Source organism: Apteryx rowi, unplaced genomic scaffold (assembly GCF_003343035.1).
Source record: "Apteryx rowi isolate R43461 unplaced genomic scaffold, aptRow1 scaffold_74, whole genome shotgun sequence".
In the NCBI taxonomy this organism is placed as follows: Eukaryota; Metazoa; Chordata; class Aves; order Apterygiformes; family Apterygidae; genus Apteryx; species Apteryx rowi.
The window spans coordinates 2524217-2549442 of NW_020451027.1; the positions used below are offsets into that span (position 1 = coordinate 2524217).

The 25226-nt window shown below is 38.0% G+C and overlaps 1 protein-coding gene across 12 annotated transcripts in view; it reads right to left on the reverse strand.

Annotated features, from left to right (window-relative positions):
* Window positions 1-17648, reverse strand: part of PTPRC (protein tyrosine phosphatase, receptor type C) — a 69377-nt gene extending 51729 nt beyond the window's left edge. For all 12 annotated transcript variants that reach the window (XM_026087876.1, XM_026087875.1, XM_026087874.1 and 9 more), the window contains exons 1-2: window positions 17562-17648; window positions 17343-17476 (exon numbers count right to left, since the gene is read on the reverse strand). In XM_026087876.1, the coding sequence (XP_025943661.1) occupies window positions 17343-17409 (67 nt within the window). In that variant the 5' untranslated portion in view covers window positions 17410-17476; window positions 17562-17648. The remainder of the gene's footprint in view (window positions 1-17342; window positions 17477-17561) is intronic.
* Window positions 17649-25226: the final 7578 nt, after the last annotated feature.

The following is a 25226-nucleotide window of genomic DNA, read 5'->3' on the forward strand; positions in this document are numbered from 1 at the left end:
TGAGGCACAAACAGCCAACTTCCCTTCACTTTTCAAAGGATAATAAAAACTAATGATATAAACACTGGTAAGATATAGCATTCAGTAATCCCCAAAAGATGGAGAACTAAAGCTTATGTAGACTAATTTTTATAATTTATAAAACCGGAAATAATATCTCTCCTTTTTTATTTAAGTTTGCATTGTTATCGTATTGAGCCTTTGAAAAAGATTCCTAGCTATGAAAACACTTGCTTTAATTTTTTTAAAAAAAGTGAATAATACATTCTTCCTGCTTAACAGAATTATTAGAGAATTGCAAAAAATTGTTGATTTCAGTAAAGCTGCCCTGATAGGTTGATCATAAGTACCATTGAAAATATCTGTTCCTACTCTGGATTAAAGGTATATTTATACAAAGAAATACAGAAAGTTCATTCTGATTAATTTTTAGTACAGTACAAATTTTTAGTATGTTCTGATTAATTTTTAATAGACAGTACAGAGCTAGTGCAATGAACCTCAATGTGTCCTTGAAATGCCTCTGGCCTTGTATGCCAAAAAAGTGGCAGGAAGTAGATTTTGCACAAGATGAACAACCCCTGTGTCTCAAGAGAATCCTTTGAATCCCCCCAGATTTGGAGAACCTGTACAGTATGAGGTTTAAACCTTTTTTTTTTCCCCTCTATCTGTAGTGTGCAGAAAACTCCCATCCTAATCATGAAATTCTAAGGGATCTTTTCAACTTCCTTAATTTTCTTCCTAGCAAGGCTTTATCTGCAAAGAAGGCATGATCTGAGCTAGTGCTCAGTGGTTTGATTATTATGTTAATAAAATCCATCACAAGCAATATTAAAACACGTACCAGTAAGATTGTAAACAATGGCCACTAAAATCATATAATCTAATGATTCTTAGCAAAGAATCATTCAAAGAACTGAAATTCAGAAAGTGCTTCATATTCTCTATCAACAGCAGGCACATGAAGAGCACTGTATCATAAAGACAACGAGCAGAGAGCCCAAGCTAGATCTATTTGCAGTCGCACTGGTTTCCTCTTTAGCAAAAGCACTGTGAAGCTTCTAGATGGAATCTGTGGACAAGAAAACCAACATTCAACATTTCAAACACTCCTCATCAGGCACTTTCAGTCATTCCCAGCATTCTTCACTATGAGTGAAGCCTCCTGTCTCAGTATGAGAAGTCGTCATAGGGATTTGGTTTTGAGTTTGTTTTTGAGCTAAAAGCTTTGAAGCACTTTTTGTTCTGAAATGTGACATTACAATGAATTTCGTGACAGATTATTTCCCTAATGATCACATTTCCTGTAGTGAGACGTCTCATCTCTCTGTGACTGCACCAGTACTGCAACCACATGTACTCTGYGACAACTTCTACCTCCAGTGAAAATGCTATTATAGGCACAAAGATTGACAGATGGACAGAACACAAAGATCTGTCACTCTGGGACCTAAGATGTAGATTAGGAATCTGTTTCACCAGCTCAACTCAAATGTTTTAGTTCGGGGGTTGGATTTCTTTTCCAAGGGGGGTGCATGGTATCTTTAATACAAATTTGCCTTGCTAAAACCTATCATTATAGATGCTGTCAGGCTAATTCTGATTTGCATTTGTCTACTGTAATGCCATAGTGATTCCAGACCATGCAATGAAGTGCAGCTGCTAAAGGTACTGACCCCGCTCCAAAGTGGCCAGTGCTATTTGCATTATTATTATTTCTCTGCTTCTGATTTACCCTTTGCATTTATGTCTAAACTTGCTTGTGCTCCAGAATATCTGAAGGGTGCCTCCTTTTGATCTTACCCAACTGTCCAAGCAGCCCTTATATTTGTGCTTCAGTTTGATACCCCTGCCCAGCAGCAGGCAGAAATTATGCTTTGAAGCTGACAGCAATCTTCTCCTGGGAAGAAAGAATAATATCCCTACGTCTTCCCCCACTAGTCCTGKCTGGTTTTCAGGATCTAATGCCCACCTTTTGCTAGGGTGGCACGTGCTTTATGCAGAGGGTTAACACAAGATTTCTGCAATGAGCTGAGGTGATACACAGGCCTCCTACCACTGTGTTGAGTGACTAACAGGCTTCATCAGCTGACGGGATTTTTCTGCAGAATAATCAATGTTATACTGTCCTCCCTTTTGCACTGTTAAATATGATTTTTTGCTTGAGTTTGCTACAAAGTATACGATTTACTTGAAGTAACTGAGAAACAAACAACTTTTAAACCTTGAATTTAAAAAAATACTCTTTTTGTGTCTTCATTTCCCCTCTTTTTGTTTTTTCTTACTTGGCAGAAAGTTCCAGAGTATTTTCTTTTGTCCACCAACTTGCTATGTGACCTTTAGCAAATCAGCTCTCTGGACCTGCTTCCATTTAAAAGGGGAATAACGGCTCTTCTTTGCTGAAGTGTTTTGAGCTCTGTGTAACAGCTAGATATTTATCAAAGAAAATTTATTGAAGTCCATTTTTTAAACAGAAATATTTTACTTCACCTCTACAAGGTGATAATTTGTGATGACGAACAGATGTCCCAAGGCTCTTTCTTTTGCATTTCCTTTAATAACTGATGCGTAGCAGCACTTAGTTTAATAAATATGCAGACTCATTTCTATAAATACATGCTTTCTCCTCTAATGACACAAACATTTTGCAAGTTAATAATGTAACGAAAAATGCTCCATGATCATCTTGAGGAAATTACTTCCATTTCTTTTGTCTCACCTAGTTTCCCTTAGAAGATTAAGATGACAATCACTGAGATTATGTTTCATTCAAGACCAGTTTTATATGTATGAAATACATCAAGCTGTGAAAACATTCCCAGATGCAGAAATCTACTCTAAACCCCTCAGCATTTAGGAGGAGTTACTGTATTTCTCCTTACACACATGAAACCTCACTCTAGAAAGAACGATAATGCCAGGAAGAGTCTGGAAGTCCTGAGCAGCTGCTACAGCCATGTGTGGAAGGAATCAAGCTTTATGTGTTTACCTGATTCTGTAGCCTATCCTGACACTGAGGTATCTTATCTTCACCCTAAGAAATCTCACTGAAGTTGTCTCTTAAACTAGTGAATAAATCTTTGCTGTCTCAAAGGCACAGACTTTAAATAGGTGAAGTCCTAGTAACATTTATTTTAAAGACYAGCCATTTTCTCTCAGGCAAACCCCTCACAAACATAATTTCAAAGCTTGTACAGGTAAGCATTTGTTGAAGGGAGAGTATAATCATTATAGTATTGCAGCTGAAACCATTATTAAGATACGAATGAAATGCCTTCTTCACTGGAAAAAGAATGCATTTTTCTTAATTAGATATTGCTTCTCCCCCTACCCCTGCTGCAATAACACTGCAATTATCAAGCTGTAATACTTTTTTCCAGCCATCTGCATTCATTCTGCACAATACTGCTGACTCCATAGAGACCAAAGACATTATCAGAGACTCCTCTGAGCAAGAATTCCTTCCCCCCCCCCCAAGAATTGCTTTTAATCTTTGTTATAAATGGAAGAATGGTACTATTCTGCCTACACTTCCTGGAAACTCAACATAGGCCTGTGTGTCTGCTTTTATCAAAATATCCATCAAAGGTCAGGTAATTTTCCATACTCATCTAGAGACAAAGATGCTACCTATCTTGATGAATCAGTTCAAGACTGTTAGTGCTTGTCCCTCAAAATGAATCAGATCTAATCACTGAGAAAATGAAGGACATTATTTCCATGACAATAACCGTGCTCAGAACAACAATCTTAGATTCCACAGTTTTTTCCGGTGCCCCAGATCCAAATGTTCCCTGGCTTTGGAGTCAGTGACAGCAGACATGGGACCAGGCAGCCAACCAGTRGAGAGAGGCTATCCAGTCAACACAACATAGCTCTGGACTAGTTCTGGAGGCTGCCAGAAAGGATGAGGGCATTAGGGAGCAACGGACACCAAGTGCTACTAAAAATAAGGCTTCCTCAGTCGTACCACTCCCAGAACAGCCTTCTTCATTTTCAGATAGAAATGTTCCCCTGAAGAAATGGAGATAAATCATTAGATTTTCATCCTTTTCAGATTAACAAACACAAAAAGTGACAATCATGCCCTTAATACTCACTTACTCCTTGGCTAGGAACAAATTCCACTAATTTACCAGAATAAGCTCTACTGTTTTCTTTGACATCAAGACCACAATTATTAGTGCCAGTTATTAATATATCAGCACAATCATTGTATTTCAAAGGCAAAAATTTTCAAMACACATAAGAGATTGAGGAGCCTAAGTGATCCTAAAAAAGTCCACTATACCCACCAAAAATACAGAAAGCTCAGTTCTGTCAGTGTCTCTAACAGTTCAAAGGAACCATACRGAAAGCAGTTTCTCCTGCAGGGATCCTAACCTGATCCAGAGAAACTGAAATATTTCCTTTTACTTACTCAATGCTTATTTTAGACTTACTGCAGTAACACAAAATATGCTAGACACCTTCTTAATTTTGAAAGACTTGAAACAGTCAACAAATCACTTTATTATTCTTTTTTCTCCCAAAACATCTCTTACACCCGAGCTAAGATATCAGATATTCCTGCATAATATTTTGCACTTGAATTTCCTACCAACAACCACTTTTCAAGTCTTGATGCTAATTAAGGATATAAAAATAAAGGCTACAGCTCAAAGCAGGTATTAAAGAGAATCATTTGATTATAAAAAATGATGGTTTTTCGGTAGGCTGCTTCCTTCTACTTCCATGTAAATTCTGTGCTCCAACAACTGAAGGACAATTATATTGTCCTTCATCCAAATTGAAGCTTAACGCATTCTAAAAATTCTAAGTACACATTCCTGATGCCACACTAATCTAGTGGAGATTGTTATATAAATTATCAAAATTCAATATTCATATGATTTTTAAATGTGGAATCCACTTTACAATATTTCACTCTTTTGCAAGAAGGAGGAACACCTCATGAAACACCATTTAATGCCCTCTGTCAAATAAATAATAGCAACAAATGCAACATGCATTTTGATAACTGATGATCAAGAGCTACACAAAAATAGTCGTAACTGATATAATACAAGTCAGTTTTGTAGGTCATAAATACAGTATAAATGATCTTAATCCTCAGAAATAAGTAGGAGAAATAGCTGCCAATGGGTTGCACTGGGTCAGGAGGTTCAGGAATGTAGYAGACTTGGCATTACACCAATGCAAGAAACTATACCAGTAGATGTTTGAAGGGGGGGAAAAAAAAAAAAAGGCAGAATTTCAGTACTGGTTCTTTAGTTATGTCCCAAATCTTTGAAGAGTAGCTATAAGAAAAAAAAATCGATTTTTTTAGTCCATAACATTACCAGAAGAACTTCAACACAGAATTACACTCCAAAAAGTCACACATAACCATGATTTTCACCACACCTGACTAGTATTTTATAATATGATTCTACACACAAAAACTGCTCCCAAAGACATTTTTGGGGTAGCAAAGGCAATCATACAGGAGTTGGCAAAGATCCTTTTGTATAGCCAGTGCAAAGCTGTAGGTCTTTTCCTTTCTTAATACCTACAGATACTCACCGAGACAGCATATTCTGTTTTATGGTCACATACTGCTCTTCTTGTCCATCACACAAGATGGACAAACTGAGAACTACTCAGGGGCTGCAGGGAAGACACCTTTTGCCTGTAGAGTCACCTAATTCTCTGCAGAAGCCGTGACATTAGTGAGGATCACAAAAGAAAAGAGATATCATGGCTAAGGAGTAAAATGCTGGTTTAGGTAACACGATTATATTCCAGCTCTTCTCCAAGAATTCTTGTATGATGCTAGGAAAGCTACTTATATCAAATTTTCCATCCAGCAGCCATTAGTAATTGTTCTGCAGTTATCAGGTTCTTACCATCGTGGTACTAGTCTGACGTGCAAACGTGGTGAGCTTTCAAAACTTCAAATTAACTGAAGTAAGGGGTGCTTTAAAGTGTATGGTGCCTGCTAGGTCTCAGAATAAGCTTTCTGAATCAGTAGATTGATTCCCTCTTTGGATCATTTTGTCATCACAAATATGAAATTGCATATGTGTGTAGCTCCGAGATACAAAAGATGAGCACCATAAAAAAACTTAAGAGGAAACATTTGTAGCTGCAGAGAAAGCTTTGAATAGTATTCAGTAAATAAGGCTGTTTCTCCTATGCATTGAAAACACAGATAAAATAATACACTGAATATGTTTTCATTCTGTGCACTGAGGAAAGAATCCTGCGGTGAAAAAACAGTATATGATCCTGCCAGTAAAAACTGTCATAGGATATACAGACAAACCTATTTTCTCCAAACTGTGAATGTTTAGCTTTGCAATCTTCATGTCGTTCTGTACATGTGATTTCTTAGTTTTAAAAAAACATCCTTCACCCTCAAAAAAAAAAAAAAATCAGAAACTCTCTGAAAGGGCACCATGATGCTATCCCCAGGCTTTATCAGCAGGATTGGGATGTGTGTATCTATTGCTCAGATCTGCCTCATGGGTTTAAGGGAGTACTGATAGCATTAATACATTGTTATCTTAAGTGTAGGTCAGTGGTAGAAGACCTTCATCAGTGAATTTTGCAGATATTTGCTGACGGTAGAGAAGCAGTGAGACTCAGGGACTTTGGTTGCTATTTCAGGCCTTTGAGTATGATGCAGAGGTGAACAGTTCTTCTGTCTTCTAGCTCCAAACTTGATCTTTTCTGTCCTGTCTTTGCCTGAATCCTGTTTTCCATCAAAACAGAACTATTTTGTTTTCTCACCTAGTTAGTCCCAATTCATTAGTCTTCTGATTCCTGCTAGACTCACCTCTTCCCACTGATCCCTACACAGATCACCTCTTGCTTATTCCTATCTGATCTTTGCTTTCTTTTATTTTTTCAGATCTTTCTCTTTCCCTCTCCTTCCAGCTGCTCTGTTCCCCACTGCCATCTCAGTCCCAGCATCCTACCTCTTCTCTTTTGCCAGTTTCATCCTTCTTCTTCCTTTGAAGCATTGGGGTAGCAATGGCTGTACCATCAAATCCTTACTCCCTGTCCCACAACACTGATCTCCTCTCATTTGGCTTCATATCTGATCAAAACTGCTTCCTGAATGCTAATTGCTTATAATTACAGAAAATCTCACTAAAAAGAAGTCAGTTGTATCCAGTAACACAGTAAAGATCTGACATCAACCATAAATTAGAAGATACATCACTCTATTGATCATTGCAGTACTTTCCAAAGACTATCTTAAAGATGTTAAGCAATTTTTAAAAAGATTGTAGGGTTATACCTGTTTCCTGCTACCTATCTATATTGCCCATCAACATGAAGACAAGCTGATATGACAGAAAGATCTGAGATTTAGAGAAAGACATTTGTAAATAGTTCTTACACAATACATCAGCTTCATTCGAGTTTCTACTCACAGCCATATCTTCCAATAAATATTTTAGTAGCAAACACAGCCTTCCAAACCCTTAGCATTTTGAAACAAAATCTTTTTTACTCAAACTTGTAGCCATCTAGAATCTGAAGGTCCTTGTGACCCTGAACTCCAACTGACTAAATGAATCACAACCAATTCCACAAAAAAAACCTCTGTGGAGTTCAACAAATATTTCAAAATATTCAATACTGTAATATGGATCCAGGCCACACTTTAATTAATTGCAGGCAGTTCCCAGAGCTTGTCTCTCTACTGAGTTCACCATCTGATATCCAGGAAATGTGATGTCATCCTTTGCATCCCTGAACGTAAGTTCTTGATTTCTTTATTACTTTTTTTTTTTTTTTTAAGACAAAAGAGTTGTAGCTTGATTTTTTTCTGTCTAAATAAATCTATTGGGTCAATGACAGGTCAGTATTAATTTATTATTGTTATTATTCATGAAGGCTCAGATATGAGAATGCTGAATATAATGTAAAAGTTTACGAATTGAACAGAATAGAATACAGTCCCTCTCATATGTAGTTGCTATTCATATAATGTCATTTCATGTAAACAGAGCATCTGTTACAAAAATTGAGTATCAGAGGCATGAGATTATATGCCCTCCCATACAAGAGAAGGAGAGAGTGTGTGTCTGCGTGTGTGCAACACATCATCTACATGTTCTGTTTGCTTACTGTATTCACTCACTGGGGAGAGAATACAATACGTTAAGGAAAAGATTAAATAACTGGAGCAAATAATCACTGCGAATAAATATAATGCCTTTGAATGTGACCTGACTTTTTTTTATTATTATTTTAATATAGTAAGAAAAGAGCTTTGGACAAACATAAGTTTTTTTCCCTTTAGTAGTTTTATGATAAAGTGCTCTCTTCCACAAATATGCTGCAGTTGTTGTCCTGTAAAGGAGTTGTAAGGGCACAATGTGAGAATTATAATACATGGATGTAGGTAGGAGGATTTCTTTTGGATCCAGGGAATAATTTATTTAGTTATGTGCTGTTTGCAGTAAGATACTGCATGTCCCTGTCTCAGAAAAGGAAATAAATAGCACAGGGGATTATGTAAACTATTTGGCTGGACACACATGCTACTATTGCCATTTCCCTCATCTGTCTTTCTGCTCGCCTCTACCACTCCTTTTTAAGAGATGTCCACGCTGTCCAGAATCAGACCATCAACTCTTCATGGGAGAGACTGTCTTTCATCCTATGTTTTCACTGCACCTAGCACAACGGGAGCATTTGATTATGATTGTGGCCGTTAGCCCTACTGTATGAAAAATAACGAACATGTTCATAGCAGCATACACAGCTCAGACACACACACACACACCCTTCCTGACTTTCTAAGTGCTCAGTATTCACAACTGCAGTAACGCTTTCAGAAGAGATTAATTTGCCGCTGGGCACCCAAATTTTTCACATCATCTCAGGGACCAACACAGAGAGGTCTTCTGAAAATCTTATCATTTCCTTCTAAGAACAAATGGTTCCCAAGTTTTCTTGGAGCATATAGTCAAAACTGGGGGTATTTCCTACAAACAGCTTTCTTGGGGAAGCAAACAGGAAAGCAGCACTTAGAGTTTAAAGACCCCAAAGCCCTTTATTGTGAGTAAAAACTGCAGACTTTATTTTCCTATTTTAATATAAAGCCAAAGAAAATTCAGCAAACCACAGTGAAAAACCACAAAGATAAAATAAATCTTGTAAGAGCTCTGAAAGTTTCAAAGTACTGCCTTTGCAGACTTTCCACTGACGTCACTGCTGAGGTGACACTCAGGTGAGCAGCAATGCTGTTGTGAAAGAAATCAAGAGACTCGACTGCAGAGAGAGCAGCTAAAAACGGTGCCATCTGACCTGCGCAGTATTATTAAGATGTCTTCATTGCTCATTACAGAGTGTCTGCTATAAGCTGTGGTTTACAAGCAATCTTTCCCTTACTATTTAAGGCATGCTCCTACAGTGACGACATACTAGCTGACATTTCTGGAGCAGAATCACTTCCACATTGTAAATGGCTTTCTTCCCGATATTAACGCAAAATCTAAAACCAGTTGCTGCTCCAAACACTTCTCTGTTTATTCAGGATGGTGCAAAACTGCAACTTAACTTAGCAGACCCTCAAGTCCAGCATTAATTATAGGCGGAAGACAAATGCAGCTGTGGCTTGTTTATTATTTTTTGTAATAATTTGGTCCTCAAACGTCAGAATTTTTGTGGGACCTTTTATCCTGAACTCTTCTATGATTTCCAATGGACTTAGGACATTCTGTGTTCAGTCAAAAGCATCTGCAGACCAGCTTTCCACATAACAGTATACCTCTACAAATACTACCTTACTACATATTAAAACTTTTGTATTTTATCACCTCAAAATCCTCATGGCCAAACAGGTCAATCTTCAAAACAGTATAAAGTGCCGAATTCAGGAGGTCAGACGTCACTGGATTTTATGAAAGTTTCACCTCTAAGTATTAGAAATCCTTAATCTGTCACCATCAAGAATAAATAAATCATTATAGACCTCATATTTATTTCCTTGAACCACGTCCCTCTTATTCAGCATCATCCCATTGCAAAGCTTCTAAACTCAGAGCTGTTGATTTTGTCTGCCCTGGTGCTCTCTGTAAGTACGTAAGTTGACACTGGGTTAAGCTGTTCTTATTCCTAACGTGCTTTCTGGGAGCGAGAGAGAGTGCATTGAGCAGCTCTTGGGAATGTTTATTTCTAAGGCACTTGGTTAGCAGACCAGGACACCAGAATCAGAAGCGCTACCAAGTTGCACAAATGCACGAGTCTTACTGCTACTTCACATCTTTCCCTGAAATCTCAACCACATTTCATACTTCAGATTAAAACATTAGCCTGCAGGTGTGGAGGATGTAGAAAAGCCTTTCAGTTCTGTCGAGCCAGCAAAGTTGAGCACAGAAGCATTAAAGAAACTGCAAACAAGGCCAGGCCCTTTCATCGTATATTGGACAATCTCAAGAATCATAATTGTATCTCCACTCACTCCCAGATACAAGGCACATGCGTACAAATTCACACACACAGGGAGGCATGAAGGGGAACTTGTGTATTGCTTACAACAGACCTGTGCTGATAGTCTATCACTGCCATCAGGAACCAAGTAAAAAAATGTACATATCATTAAAAAAAATAAGCATGTTTCATTAGCATGCGGATTCTTACAAGGAGGACTAATATTAAGAATAAAATATCCTCAAGATACTCTATCCAAAACTCATTAAAAACAACAGATTCTTCTACTGCATACAAGTGTGTTATTCTGCATTCATTTTAGACATCTAAGGTACATCTCAGGAAGATTAACTGGATTGCTGCAGGAGCAATATTGGCCAACCGTCTTTTTATTACGCTTGCATATGATTTTAAACGGACTTGGCTTGGTCTGCATTTCTCTAGTACAATTGACTTGAGTTCATAAATGTTATCACCAAAACTTCGAAAAACACCTAACTGACTAGATAGTCTCACTGTAGTATTTACTCCTAAATGCGGAGCATGCTTTTCAAAGTCAAGCCTTTTGCAGCTGTGGTCCATTTGGGCACACATTCCTGTCTGTAGACACTGGAAGTAAAGAGACGGCAGACCTGTCCCTGTGTCTTACCATGACTCACTGACTGATTTGGGTCATTTCACCTGACACTGGTTAAGATGGAGACTACAATTCACAAGAGAACATTTTAGAGAAATTCAGATTTGCTGAAGTTAAGCACGGTAATATTCTTGTATGGGTTGTTCTTACTCAGCAGAAAGTATCAGCTCCCCGTTGCCAACACCCGTGCTTTAGAACTGAGAGAGAACAGGTTGTGAACTTGTGCACGAGTCATGTGTTTAATGCTTTTCATTCTTTGCACAGATACACTACTCAAAGATCTCTAATACATAACCAATTTCTTCAGATTAATCTGTGGTAATTTACTACTAATGACAGTCATTTCTTAAAATATTTAAGGAATTATGGCTCCGCATATTACAATGAGGTAAGTATTACTACTTTCAACTTAACAGATGGCAAAATTGATATCTGGAGAAATGAAACAGTTCAGGAACTAGTAATATTTTAAATATTCCATTCATAGCTTTAGTCAGTAGAGCACTTTTGCGGTATGTATACGATTACCTGGCAAGGCTTATACTAGCTGTATACTTTTGTATCATTTCAGCTGAGGATCTGTATTGTAGTATAGGCCCTAATTCTAAAGTCTTTCAGGTGCTTTCAGGATATATACGATTCATTTAACGAACTGCTATTTGCTTGTATGCTGTACTGAAAGCTTCTCTGTATGACTTCACTCTTCTGCTAGGGCAGCTAGTTTGATTATTTTTCTTTTTGTCCTGCTTCATTTGTCAGGGAAAGAATGTATTTCAAAAGGCAATTAAAAATATTGCTCCATGGAGTCCACATTTTTGCAACAACAACAAAAAAAATCATTCAAGCACAACAAAAGATACCTCTTGAGCGGATAGTTCTGTACAGGGTGGTGGGATTATGAATGAAGAACAGACAGACCGTAAGAGAAGTCTTTGAAACTAGAGAAAAGAAACCAAAGCAAGCAGGCTAGCCGAGGAGGCACTGGCACAGGGGGAATAACTGGAAGAACAGTACTGCAAAAGTAGTCGTATAAAAGAAAATAAGTGGATCCTGCTAGCTATACAACACTACAAATAATATAAGCTGGCACTGAAGTGCTCACAGCTAGTTTCTAAAATCCTGGCACTGAAGGCCCCAAACTGCTTTACTTGAAAGAGAAAGAAGCCTGAAAATAGATAAAATGCTTAACAGCTACTGAAATGCCAGTGAACATGATTGGTTTGCAAGTGTACCGATAACCTAGAAATGCACCAGGACACACATTACAGCCTTCTGAGGCTCCGCTTCAGCCAAGGAAATGAAAAAGTGGCAGAAAAAAACAGCTTTCACAACTGTTTAGGTTATTTTAATCTTGCTATTTGCAGGAGAAAGTCAGAGTTTTGCCACTTCAAGAATTTTCACCACTGTTTGCACAAAACTGATTGAGAGCCTAAATTTAGCTTTGAAGAGAGTAAGCTATTCTCAAAAAAAGATGGTTTGGATATTCCATACTTTATAAGTTTGCCTAAAAGAAACAACTGTTTGATTTCTCGTTATGGACGATTAAAAACAAGTAAATGCAAACAGCAGACATCTCAGCATGCTGCAGAAGGCAGAGCTCAGGTCCTGCCGCAGTTTCCCAGATGGGGCTGGCAGTCACGTTCCCAGCAATCAGCCCCACGTGTGCCCCAAGCAACACAGCATGACGTGGAGCAATCCAGTCCAGTGCTATGTGAACTGTTATATCCCTGTAACACACACCAGCTCTTGCAAGGGTTTGAAAGTAGTTCAGTAACAGCTGCAAAGTGCTGAACACGTACTAAGAAGCCCTGCCCAGCACACAACATTTTCCTGCAATGCTTCTGGCTCCAGTGTTGTCCCAGGCCCTGCTCCCGCAGGGACCACTGCCCTGCACGGCACTAGGGTCCTCACGCCCGAGCTAGACAGCACAGGAAGGACATCCACTGAAACAAGGGGAAGTGACAGTGACAGTCTGTACTGCAAAATGCAGCATAATGCAGAGATGCTTGAGCTAACTTTAAATGAGGTGGTTAAATGAATACTGAGAGAAGCCTAGCCATGACAGCAGAAAGTTCATTGTGGGTTAATTTGTTCTGCCTTCATGGTGAGCCAGATATATGCTTATGAATATTAACTCTTAAAACTAGACCAAGAATGTAAACAGCAAACTGAACGTATTCATGGCCTGCTGTTTTCCTTTTCTTGCTCCCAGCATGCTACAGTATATACCAAAGTGCAGCTGCACAGGAAAAAAGAAAAAAAAAAATCAGGTACTATGTACAATGCATTCACAATTTCAGTATGGAGACTACCTACCTGTTTAATGCATACACACATTTTCAGGGAGGCAGGTGGCCTTGCAGATAGGGCACTGGAGTCAGAAAACCCGAGTTTGATTCCCGACACTTACTAGGGTTTCCTCCCCCCACCTTTTCTGCCTTATCTCATTATATATTTGTGATGCTTCTATTCCACTCACTGTTAATTTGTTCTTCAGAACAAATATATTAACAGAAGATCACCAAACAAAAATCAAAAGTAAAGGAAGCAGCTCCAATGCAACATGCCACTGACAGCAGGATTTTCTTTTCAACTAGTCTCTGCATGAAGTATTTTGGCTTTAGGTTTATACCAGTAAAACATTCTCAGTATGTCAATTTGCTAATGTGAGTGAATACAGAATGATTAACAAATATATTTTCTATACTATGTAAGAAAGACCCATTAGTCTTGAACCAATGTCTCTTCTCTATTCTGCACTTATCAATTAATATACCCTATCAGCAATCCAACCATATGCTCCTTCTCTGTTTGTGTAGGTCTAGGCAAATGGGTAAAGAAAATTATGCATTTGATCCAAGTCAGTAGCTAATTCTAGTCCAGAAAACATGTAGCCATGTTAGTGTGGTGCTGTGCTCAGGTTAAAATATGCATCCTGCCTCTCTGTAGACTTTGTCTTTTTAGGTACAACACCAGACTAATAAAACTGAATGGCTTCCAGTTTAGAACTGGCTCGCATTTGGCCAACCCAGAAACTGCTTGCACCCCTGTGCATACACGAACTCTTCACCCTAGAGGATCTTGAATCAAGTATTAGAAGTGTACAAGCTGTGAAAAACTGGTAACTGGTTCTGTCTGCAGAACGCTGGGGTATGCATTTCAGAAAACCTTAAACGCACAACTAAAAAAGCACGTGATACAATCCTAAACAGAACTTGCAGTGGGGCTTCCATAAGAGGGAAACATAGAGGTGGTGCTCTGGGGCCACTGCACTCCTCTTGCCTATATCTGTACTGGAGCTTATGCCGGTGGCAAGAACACATGAGCATCTCCCGGTGAGATTCTCCATAGTTTTTGAGCATGGAGAGTCCGTCGTCCCAGATTTGCGTGTGCTTACTGAAGCTCTGTACATTTACTTGGAAAATAAAGTCACACATGAAACTACCAAGTAATTATTTAGTTTCCTGAGATAAAGGAAGTTGCTCTGCAGTGGGTAAAAGCTTTTGAAAGCCACCAAATTGCTAATACTTTTGTGGAGGGTGGGGGAGGAACCTGAATTAATGGGCTAATGGAATAAAAAAAAGTGCTCCAAATCCTGCAAGCATTTCTTTTTCTTTCCTTTTTTTTTTCTTAAATAAGAACAAAGTTGTATTTTACAATTTTTACAAAGATATGAAATGATGCCTTGTATCCAGTATGTTAGTATTAGCTTTTTGATCAGAAAGTCAGCCTAGATAATAGAAGGCATTAGAGTATCAACCTTGCACTAAGGATTTTAAAAGGCACACACCTGACAACTAAAGATTTTCATAAAGCTAGCTATTCTATCTAGGTGGAGATGAAAGACTAACCAATATTACACAAAGCATTGATGTGTTTAATGAGATATTTCAGCAGTGAAAATGTTTACAATGGCAGATCCAACTCCAGGATTTGGTTCTTTGTGTACAATCCCATCCACTTTCAAATGAAAGCTTTGTTATTTATTGGAATGTGGGTACATCCACAAATACCATTAGTCACTGCTTACTACCAGTATAACTAGATGGATATGAGTCTTTTATTTGGGGGATTTACATAATGAAAAGGCTTTTGTGCAGGTTCTAGGTATTCCTAACTTTTATTTTTCAAATGTAGTTTGAAGTTTTCAAAAGTGGTTTGGATATTGCAGGGAATTTGAGATACTCTATAGGATGCCTGGGCTTGTAGTGAAAAATCCAACAATCTTAAAATTGTCCTATTGGGTCTTCAAAATCACTAGGTATTTTAGGCTCTTAGACACTAATCATAATGTCAAAACAAATCCCAAAGTACACTCAACAGTGACTAGCAAGCACCTGAAAATTATTCCTGCCATAAAACCAAAGCCTACTCCACCTTTTCCTAGTGTTGCCCCTCCAGTAAAAAACTCCTTCCTAAAAGATTGAGCAGTTAGTTCACAGCTACTAGGCAAAGTAATCTGCAGAGCAAAGATGATGTATAATAGTCCTATCACCCTTACAGGAAAACCGATCTCCAGGAGCCTTCTGCTCCTACTCTTCCCCCCTGTTGTATATACAGAGAAAGGTGTCCTGAAAGCCAAAATTCAGCCTACGGGGAAAATTATACAGATAGGTCATAACTGTAGAAAAGTGGTACAGAACAGAAAGACAGGAGTCTCAAATAAGCATGCACCAAACAACATAGTGAAAACATGGTTTGTAATGTTGAGTCCTTGATACTGCAGAATCAGGCAGTTAATTGCTTTAAGTGTTCTAGAGAGGAGTTAAATCATTGCATTTCTTTGAGGCTCTTCTGTATAGCAACAACATGTAGCGAGGAACTGGATCAAGCCAGACTACTGTCTGTAGACAGAGAAAATAACTATTGTTTGAAATAAAACACTGCTACCCTTCTTTCTGTCTTCCAGCCCTCTCTGTTACCTAATGYGTCCACTGACTGTGGAGGTGGCTGCAAAAGCAGGCTGTAACCTGCTCTTCCTGAAGAAAGGGAGCAGTAGGAAGCCATAGAAAAAGACTTATAAAATGAAAAGTAGGACAGCAGATTAAAAAAAAAAAAAGTCAGGAAAAATGAGAAAGTTTTGTTCTTTTCCTTCACAGTACAGTAATCACTTGTTTTCTCATAACATCCAACCAGATTTATTGCATGATGGCTCCCTTCAGAGACTTTGAAGGACAAGAGAACTAATGTTCAGACTTCATATGCTCTTTTAGCTGCTTATCAACTAAAAGGCAGATCATTTTCTTGCTTATATCATTATAAATCTGGAGTTACTATGATAAAGTGAGGATAGAAACAAATAAATTCAACATATGTGAGAAGTAGTTTTGGCCCTGCATGTAATTTGTTACCATTTCAGAACATGTAAGTTATGAGCACTTTTAGGATGAATGTTACTTAACTGAAAAGACTGTATCCGCCATAAACTATGCCAAATTGTATTAACTACCTAAACTGAAGAAAGATATATAGATATACAATGCTATATGTTCTTTTCAAGAAAATCTTTTCTTCAAACATAGATCCACCAAACGCTTATTTTCATATAAATTATTACCTCAATATTAATTGATTTTATTGCTATTCACCATCGCAACTCTTACACATGTAGTATGTTTTGTGCACTCAACCTCTCCAGCTACATCTTTCTTTTTTAAAGCTAAAAAAGGTCAAGTGACTTAAATTCACCTGCAGTGGGGTAGTAGTTATAGACAATTCAAAATTTCGAAGGCTCTTTGAAGAAGCAGTTTTTATAAACTAATTATAAGTGCAATTTTCCAACAGTAGAAAGAAGCTTACAATGTTTCCTTTTTTTTCCAATCCCACTGCAGTAAAAATCAAAATTTGAGGAACTGTATGCAGAATCTGAGATCAGGGAGTGGCTTAAATGGATGGGAAAATTTTTTCTTAAAGCTTTTAAGCACAGAAAACAAAAGTACTGCCTTGTGAAATGAAACCAAACATAAAGATTGTATTGAATAGGTTCATATAAGAGATCTAAATGTATTCTTTTTCAAATGCGACTGCAATTCTTTTTTTAAGTAGTAGTTCATACAGCGCTCACACCCATGACCATGCGGAAGACATTTTAGCCCTGTGTATTATGAGTCAGTCGTCTTGATCTAGGTTCTGACAACATTACATATAATTGTATTCTAGTTTCTGAACAAAGATGTTAGTTCTCCATTTTTCAAAGCTTTTAAATTGTTTCAGTTCTACACAGAACATTATGGGTTCAAAATTAGAAAATGAAATATCAGTTGCTACCTACCTTTGACAAAAGCATCCTGGTCCAGAAAGACAAAGCCAAATGCTAAGACTTTAAGCCACAAAAACATGGTTATTTCTGGAAATCAGGCGTATCCTTATGAAACAGCATGTGTGTGTGTCTCTCTCTCTCTCTCTCTGGAAAGCAAAATAAGTGTTATCTCTCTGCAAAATAATTTCTCAGCGAAACTTGAATCAAAAAAGAGAATAACCAGGCACATACATTGCACTGCCTGCTTATCACAGTGAAGGAGCTGCTTCCTCTGTTACCCTAAACTAACCACTTGCAAACTCGCAATGCAGTTCAGTGATGTCAGAGACAACAACTTCTTCTTCAAAAAAAATTTTTCTTTCAGTTTCCAGGAAGTCAAGAGGGTTTTTCTTAAGTTGCTACAGTAATGCTCAGCTTCCTTAATTCAAATGAAATTGAACATTTTCAGCCATTTCAACTGAGGAACCGAACAAGACTTAACTTTTCAAAAGACTGGATTCAACCAACAGCCATTCTTTTTCTTCGTATTCACTTTTTTACAGGGTACATTTCACTGAGTCCTTTCTTATTTATAGACTCTTCTCGGGGAGAAAAAAAAAGGCAATCAACATAACCATTACACTGGCAACAAGGCCTTCATAAAAAGACACATCCTCAAGTGAAGTGATTGCTGATTAAATGAAGAACCTCTAAACATGGAATATATCTTTCTCAAGAATCTATCTTCAAGGATGCAATTCTAGGCATGACAGCAGTACATAAAAAATGGATAGAGGMAGTCTGTTTTCAGTGACGTTCAGTTCTTAATTAGCTAGCTCCATGCAACACTCTACTTAGTTTTTACCAACTATAAAATGGAAAGTCAAACTATTCACCTGTTCCATAAAAAAATTATAAATCCTTGGAAACTGGAATATTTTTTTCCTTTCTAGTAGTTGGTAGTGTGAAATCGCAAAGGGAATAATGTTGAGATTGCATCTCTTATTGGCAATTTCAAAGTTTTTAAAAGTGCCAACAGAATCCTGTCACAAGACCGACAAAGAAGGGAAAAGAGTCTATTTGCCGTTATTGTTCATTCATGTCATAAATCCTCTAGACACTTCCTAAACATCACTCTGTAAAGTTGCACAAATTCACATAATAATTCACATATGAAATTAGTGAATCAGATTCTCCATAAGATTAAAACCAGCTTCCTCAGGTCCAAGTTCAAGTGAAGTCCTATAACACAGACCAAAATCTTATGTTAAATGACATGTCTGTATAAGAACTGGTTGTAATAATAATTAAATTGTAAATGTGTTCAGAACAAAACTGACATAGGGGCATCAGTCAGTCTCCAGAGACCCTAGCTTTGATATACAATAACTTCATCATCAGGAAGTTGTTGCAAGTTGAATCTGGACTACAGTCATATACTGTCTTCAATACTGGTATCTTCTTCCCTGTTATTCCTGGACAAAACCATAGTGTTGAAGTGTCCCATCTGATGAATACAGAGCACTGTATCCTATAGATAATTTATGTGAAGGTTGTCAATAAGGTAAATGGAGCCAAGTTCCATTTCTACCTGATCTTCCCTAGCAGTTTTACAGAACCTCTGCCGATTTTTCAAGACGTCTTTCCAAGAATAACTGCTACACAATGGACCTTTTCTGTCTGTGTGGTACTTACACAGCTTCCCTATCACTGATATATTGCAACATATCACATGTATTATTTAATGATACACACTGCACACTAGCCATCACTGTAAGTCAGGGTATATTATTATTATTATTATCATCCCTCATTTAACATCTGAGGAAGTATAAACTATGGATTGCTAAAATTACTGACCAAAGATTACACATGAAACTTGGGAGAGGTTACAGGGACTCAAAAATATATCCTAAGTCTTAGTGAAGTGCTAACAAGAAAAAAACTCTCTCTTTTCCAGAGCAGACCCCTCATTCAGCAAATCTATTTCAGTGGGTATGAAAGCAACATATTTTGGCAATGAGTTTAACCATTGCCCTGTTTCTGAGGGAAAACAAACACCCTTCACAGAAACTACATAGTGTCTTTGATCTTAGGTTAGCCTCAGATGTTGTAATATCCACCTGCTTGCAATGTATTTGAAATACAAATATCAGTACAGCCTCTCTATTTGACATTTGTCTATTTGAACATCTGAAGAAGAAATGAAAGATATTGTGGTACTAACACATTGGCTTTTCAAAGAAACTAATCAATAAGCTGATACTGTGAATTGCCATGTGCATTTTAGACACCAAGTCCTTAAAACAACTGCGTACCTGGCCAAAGAAGGAGGAAGGAAGCGTGTGACAAGCAGCAAACTCTTTCAAGCTTTCTCCCTTCATAATTCAAGCCTTTGAAAGCAGGTAATTATCAACTACATTCATGAAACTAAAAGTTACACAAAAGAAAGTGCAGACTTAAGCAAAAAATATAGGATTGGGCAAATGGAATCAGTGTATTCTGCTAGCATGCGCATTAGGCAGAAGACCCTAAATGTTGCAAGATAYAAAACTGTATGTATCAGAAGACTTCAGAACTGACAGAGCAATCTTAGCTYTACTGGTAAACAAGAGGGCAGTTTAGTGCCATATGAGAATGATTGTTCAGAGAATGATTGTTATAGATTTGCTGAGTAGAAGAGATGGTCCATAAAAGTAGTTGCCTCAGAAACATTAAAAGAAGATGGTTTGAAGGGGAAATTCCTGCAAAACAAGTCAATGTAGAGCTGGCTGATGGCCAAGATATGGCCTCTTCTGTTTAACTTTTCTGGCAAGGAGAGATTCTTAGGTTTTGTAAGTTAAAATCACCATACTATGAACAAGCCAAAGAACAGACTAATAAGTAGGGAAATTTCAGTTCTAATGTGGTTCAATTCTGTGCTGAAAGTGATCCTATAAAAATGTTAGGGTGGGATTTTACACTTTTTGTCTTGTACTGAGCTCCATTTCAGTCCATCATTAATATAGGATGGCTACATAAATGTTTTTACACCCCATCCCATATTTCCTATTCAGTTCAGCCAGAATGAATAATGAATGCATTTCAGGCTATTAGAACACATGAAGTCTTTTCCCAAGCCTAAACTGCAAATTTCTTCCCAAGTATAGGCCAAAAAGACCACCTTTGGGGGCATGGGAGGGGATTAATTTACTCTATGGGCATATCAAGCAATGGGGTATTAATAAAATAAACCCTTTTTCAGGCCATACCCTTTATTTTTAATCAGCCAAATGATTTCACCAAGATGTAAGTATGGAGGTGATACTTCCCCTGAAGCAGAAAGAATCAAAGCCAGAACTGCAAATTTGTATTACTAAAGATTTTTCACATTGACAATAAAAACAGTGTAGAAACTTAACTCACCCATCTCTTTGAAAGTCTGCTTCTTTCGTAAGATACAAAAAGAGCCAAAAAAGAGACTGTAAGAAGTAAATCTTTCATTGTCTGCTTCACCTCTTTTGCAATACAGTATATCTGTTAAATAACCATAAATATGTCTCTACGGTCCATACAGTTACACACAGCTCAAAGGGTAATCTTGTCAGAGCTGCAATAAAATTCTAAAAATATAAGTAAAGTGCTAATAATAACCAGTTTTCCTTTCAATTTATACCTAAAGCTTTTGGAAAAGATTACAAATGCATTGTAAAAGACTCTTACATCAAAACCATTCATTTCTTCTTGTAGGTTTAACTGGAAGTTCTGTTATCAATGGTAGGTGATGACAGAGGTATAGATAAATATTAGTCTCTTACAATTCACAGCAGTAATTATTAGCATGCATCTGTGGACATCAAGATATTGTTTGTCCCTCTGTCCTTTAGCTTCATGCCAAAAATTAATAGAGAATAGAGCCCTTGAAATATAGAAGGAAAAAAGGGAATTCAAGGTAGAAAGAATTTAAGCAATATGCTCTTGCTGCAAATGAGTTGTAAAGAATGTAAAGAAGCAATTCACACTTCAGTAAATGATAATTATAAATGAAAATACATTCCAATCATAATCCAAAACARATAGATTTATTCTATACTCACTAAATCATTTTAAAGTATTTTATGACACAGATGTTTATTATAGGACACTAATTATGCCACCTGAAAATATTTCTATGCTGAAGCTACCATGTTTCTGGAGATAAATTAATTTTCCCAGATCTGGTGTAAACCATTTTTAAAAAATTTTTAATTTTAATTCGAATGGCAAACAATAAATTAAAAACTCACAAGAAACAACAGAAACATAAAATCACATGCATCTCAGAACTAACACACATTATAGGAATATATGCAGGCTATATTCAGTTTCAACACTTAAAATCCACCAAAACTGGGTCTGACAGTCACAAAAAAAAGTTTGAATCTGCTGCAACTATGAAAGTAAAATCTTATTAGATACTATATATCCAGAGTTCCATCCTTCCAATAGATTTGCGAAACAGGTATGATGTAAGGAGGAAAAAAAAAAATCAAATTATTCCACAGAGAGATGCAATGAAGAATGCAGTGACATCCACTGTTTTTGATTTGCATTGACTTACACATGACCCAGATTTCCCACAGGGCAATAGTATAATTATTGACTAAGCAGATGATGATAAGGCTATGCCTTCCTCAACCTCCCATCCTAATTCTCTTTCTCTCTCCCACTATAGTCCTTAGCTAGCACTGATAAACACCCACAGAACAACTGGACATGAGCCCTTGAGCCAAGGGCTCCTCCCTTAAGGAAGTACGCATTTCTCTGATAACTACATAGCCACCGTCCCGGGCATAGTGATTTGAGTTTCAGGGAAAGATGAGCCTCAGCACAGAGCCCTTCAGTCCCAGCCCTGAACTGTTTGGCATCCCCTTTACCACTGGTTCCCCCCAAATGGGGGGGATGTTACTGTTCCTGCCCCAGACAACCAGCTGGGCAGAGCCTTAGCTCTAGGCTGGCAGAATGCCCCTTCCAGCTTAAGAAGGGAGGTCTGGTCCCTCACTGATGATCAGAGCACAAAGTCCTGGTGAAGAGCCCAGCTGTACGAGGTAGCACACCAACAGAGCACATTGCGCATGTCCAGTCCTTCTCGTAATGTGGCAGGCAAAAATACTGTAGTAACTGCATGACTGATCTAGACAGTGCGAAAGCTCTGCCCAGATCCCAAACAATTTTAGAGCTTGCTGAGCAAGACCAAGATATCTAATAACCTCTCCAGTTACTGCTGACTTCCCTTTTACCAAAAGATGTTTCTATAGTTGTTTTATAAGTTGTGTGATGACAGGCACAAAGGCATCAGACTATAGAGTGCATGGGGCATGTTGTGGTCCTCAAATATTACTACAAAAAAATGTTTCACATTTTTGCCTTCTGAAGGCATCATTACTTAGCAGTGGTCCTGCTTGGCCAGGTTTGATCACACCATGTTGGCAAAAGCAAGGTGGAGGAGAGGAAAATTCATCTGTCCCTGCCTGATTCTGTGGTTAAGCAGATTTCCTTTCCTGCTGCATTTCACAAGTGGAATTTGATTCCTACTCCAGTGAGGGGTGGAGGAAAGTAGAGGACAGTAAAAAAACCACCACTATCTACCCTAGAGGCCAGGAGAGCAAGAATATCCTCCAGGGGACTTTGAGGCTCCCCTCTCCCATCCCACTCAGCGTTCCCAACACCGCTCCCTGGGTACCACAGGGCTGTGAGGAAGCAGATTAGAAGACTGAGGGAAGGTATGAGTTGCAGCTAGAGCTTGAACAGCATTTTCATACAGTCACAGGGCAAATAAACTAAAATCTCAGGTTGGATCTAGCCAAAAGGTTGGGGCACCCTGTATCTGTCATCAGGTATCAAATAATAGCCATGTCCACCCTGCACGTTAAGCACCTATAGGGCCTATGCTACCCAAAATATATCCTTCTTGGTGCTGGCTGTGTTCAGTGCCATCAAACAGGACAGTAACCAGAAAAAAACCAATAAGCCCTAAAACCACAAACCTTTTATTCTCTCTTGATATGATTTCATGCTAGTGTTCACCCTGTGTTCATTTTCCTGATAGTTTAGCCAAATAATGATGGAGCATACATTCTCCTCATCCAACACAACCTCCAAGTTCAGATTTTCAAATTCAGTGTTGTGCTACTTAGGCACTCATTGCAAGGAATTTTAACTATTTTTTTTTTATTCAGGAAATTCTCCACTGGTACCTGAACTGAGGCTGTTTTGTATTAATGCCTTTAAAGAATGTTTTTAATTTAATCTTCTCAAGGAACTATATTCTTGAGAGGCTACCTTTGTTTTCTTTTTGTCTGGAGGCCTCAAAAGAAAAAAGTACAGAGCATCTAATTCAATAAAAATGAAATTCTCCATATACTCCATATATCACTTGGGTTTAAATGACAAGTTATGTACACTTTCTTTGGTCTGCATAATTTTCTTTGCGCAGAAGTCAGCTCATACGACTCAGCTCAGTTACACTCATACTCACCATGACTGCACATCAGAATTAAGCATTCCACACAATCTGAAAGCACACACCTTAGCAAACAATAACGGACATGGGACAAATTCATCCCAAGGGCAACTTTGTTTAAATCAAGGCAGCCTCCTCCAGAATGCCTTTCATCCTGTAAAATTAATTTGACAGACTCACCGTGAAAACATTGTTCATGCTAAAGGATGTATGTTGTAATACTCCTAAATTTGTGTTGAGTATTTGATAAGGAATCTATTTTGCATATACTTTTATCAGATTTGTTTACAATTGCCAAGAACTATTTCTTGAAGAAAGAAAACATTTTTACTTAATATGCCGTATTAGATCAAATTATTTTAAGGTCAAGAGTATACAAAACAGCTCTTTGTGTAGGCATACTGCTATGTTGCTATCAACCCTTAGGCAATACTGATTTGACATCTTCACTTCATACGTTGCCTGCATGATCTGTATTGTACCTGCTCAGGACAGAGACCATATTTTGGTATCCCTGAGGCACTGTTCACAATCTGGCCCAAAATAAGCAATAAATCTTATAAGCTCTCAGAAGTTCTGTTCACTTACTTCTTGCTTACACCTAAAACCATTCCTGGATAACGCTAGACACAGCTGTTCTGAAATAGACATTCTCGAATTCTGGACATGTAATATTATGCCCCCTTAGAACTGATCACTTCAGACAACAGAAGCGCACCCAAAAGCATTGAATGAGATTTGTGCTGAACACTACTCCTCCTGTTTTTGAATGAGAGCTGAATGCTAAGAACAGCCCAGAATTTAGCTTTGTAGTGCTCAAAAGTCGCACAATGAACAAGTTGATTTCACGTTACGCAAATAACATCAAATAAACAACAGACCCCCCTTCAGTTGTTTCACTAGCCTTCACGGCTCGTGGTTCCATATGCCACCCTTACTGCAGGTGATCATACGACACCATATGCCAGGAACAGAGAAGAGGAAAGTCTAGAGTCAAAATCTGAAAGGATAAGAGGCGTAACGGTTTGGAAAGAGAGAAAAGAGAATTCAGTATTGAGCAGGTGATATTGAAATGGGGGAAATAACAGAGGCAAGGCAGCAGCTGTGGACAGAGTGGAATGGGAAGCTGCAAAATTTTGGGGGAAAATGTTCTAGATCCATAGGGAATTTGGAAAAAGAGGGCAAATCATGCTGGATTTTGAGACAGCCACAAACACAGAGAAGCCAATAGGGATTACACTGATCTGAATTATTCTGTTTCTTCTTCTGCCATTAACATCTCAGGGTCCCCTGCCACAAGGGATAATATATCTCATATACCTGCTCCTTAAGGATGATCTTATATTTAAGACATTAGTGAAAGGAAGATGTTCACCTGGAATACACCTGAGATGTCTAAAATGTCCTTTAGTCCTGTTAGAGTACGATAGTAGCCC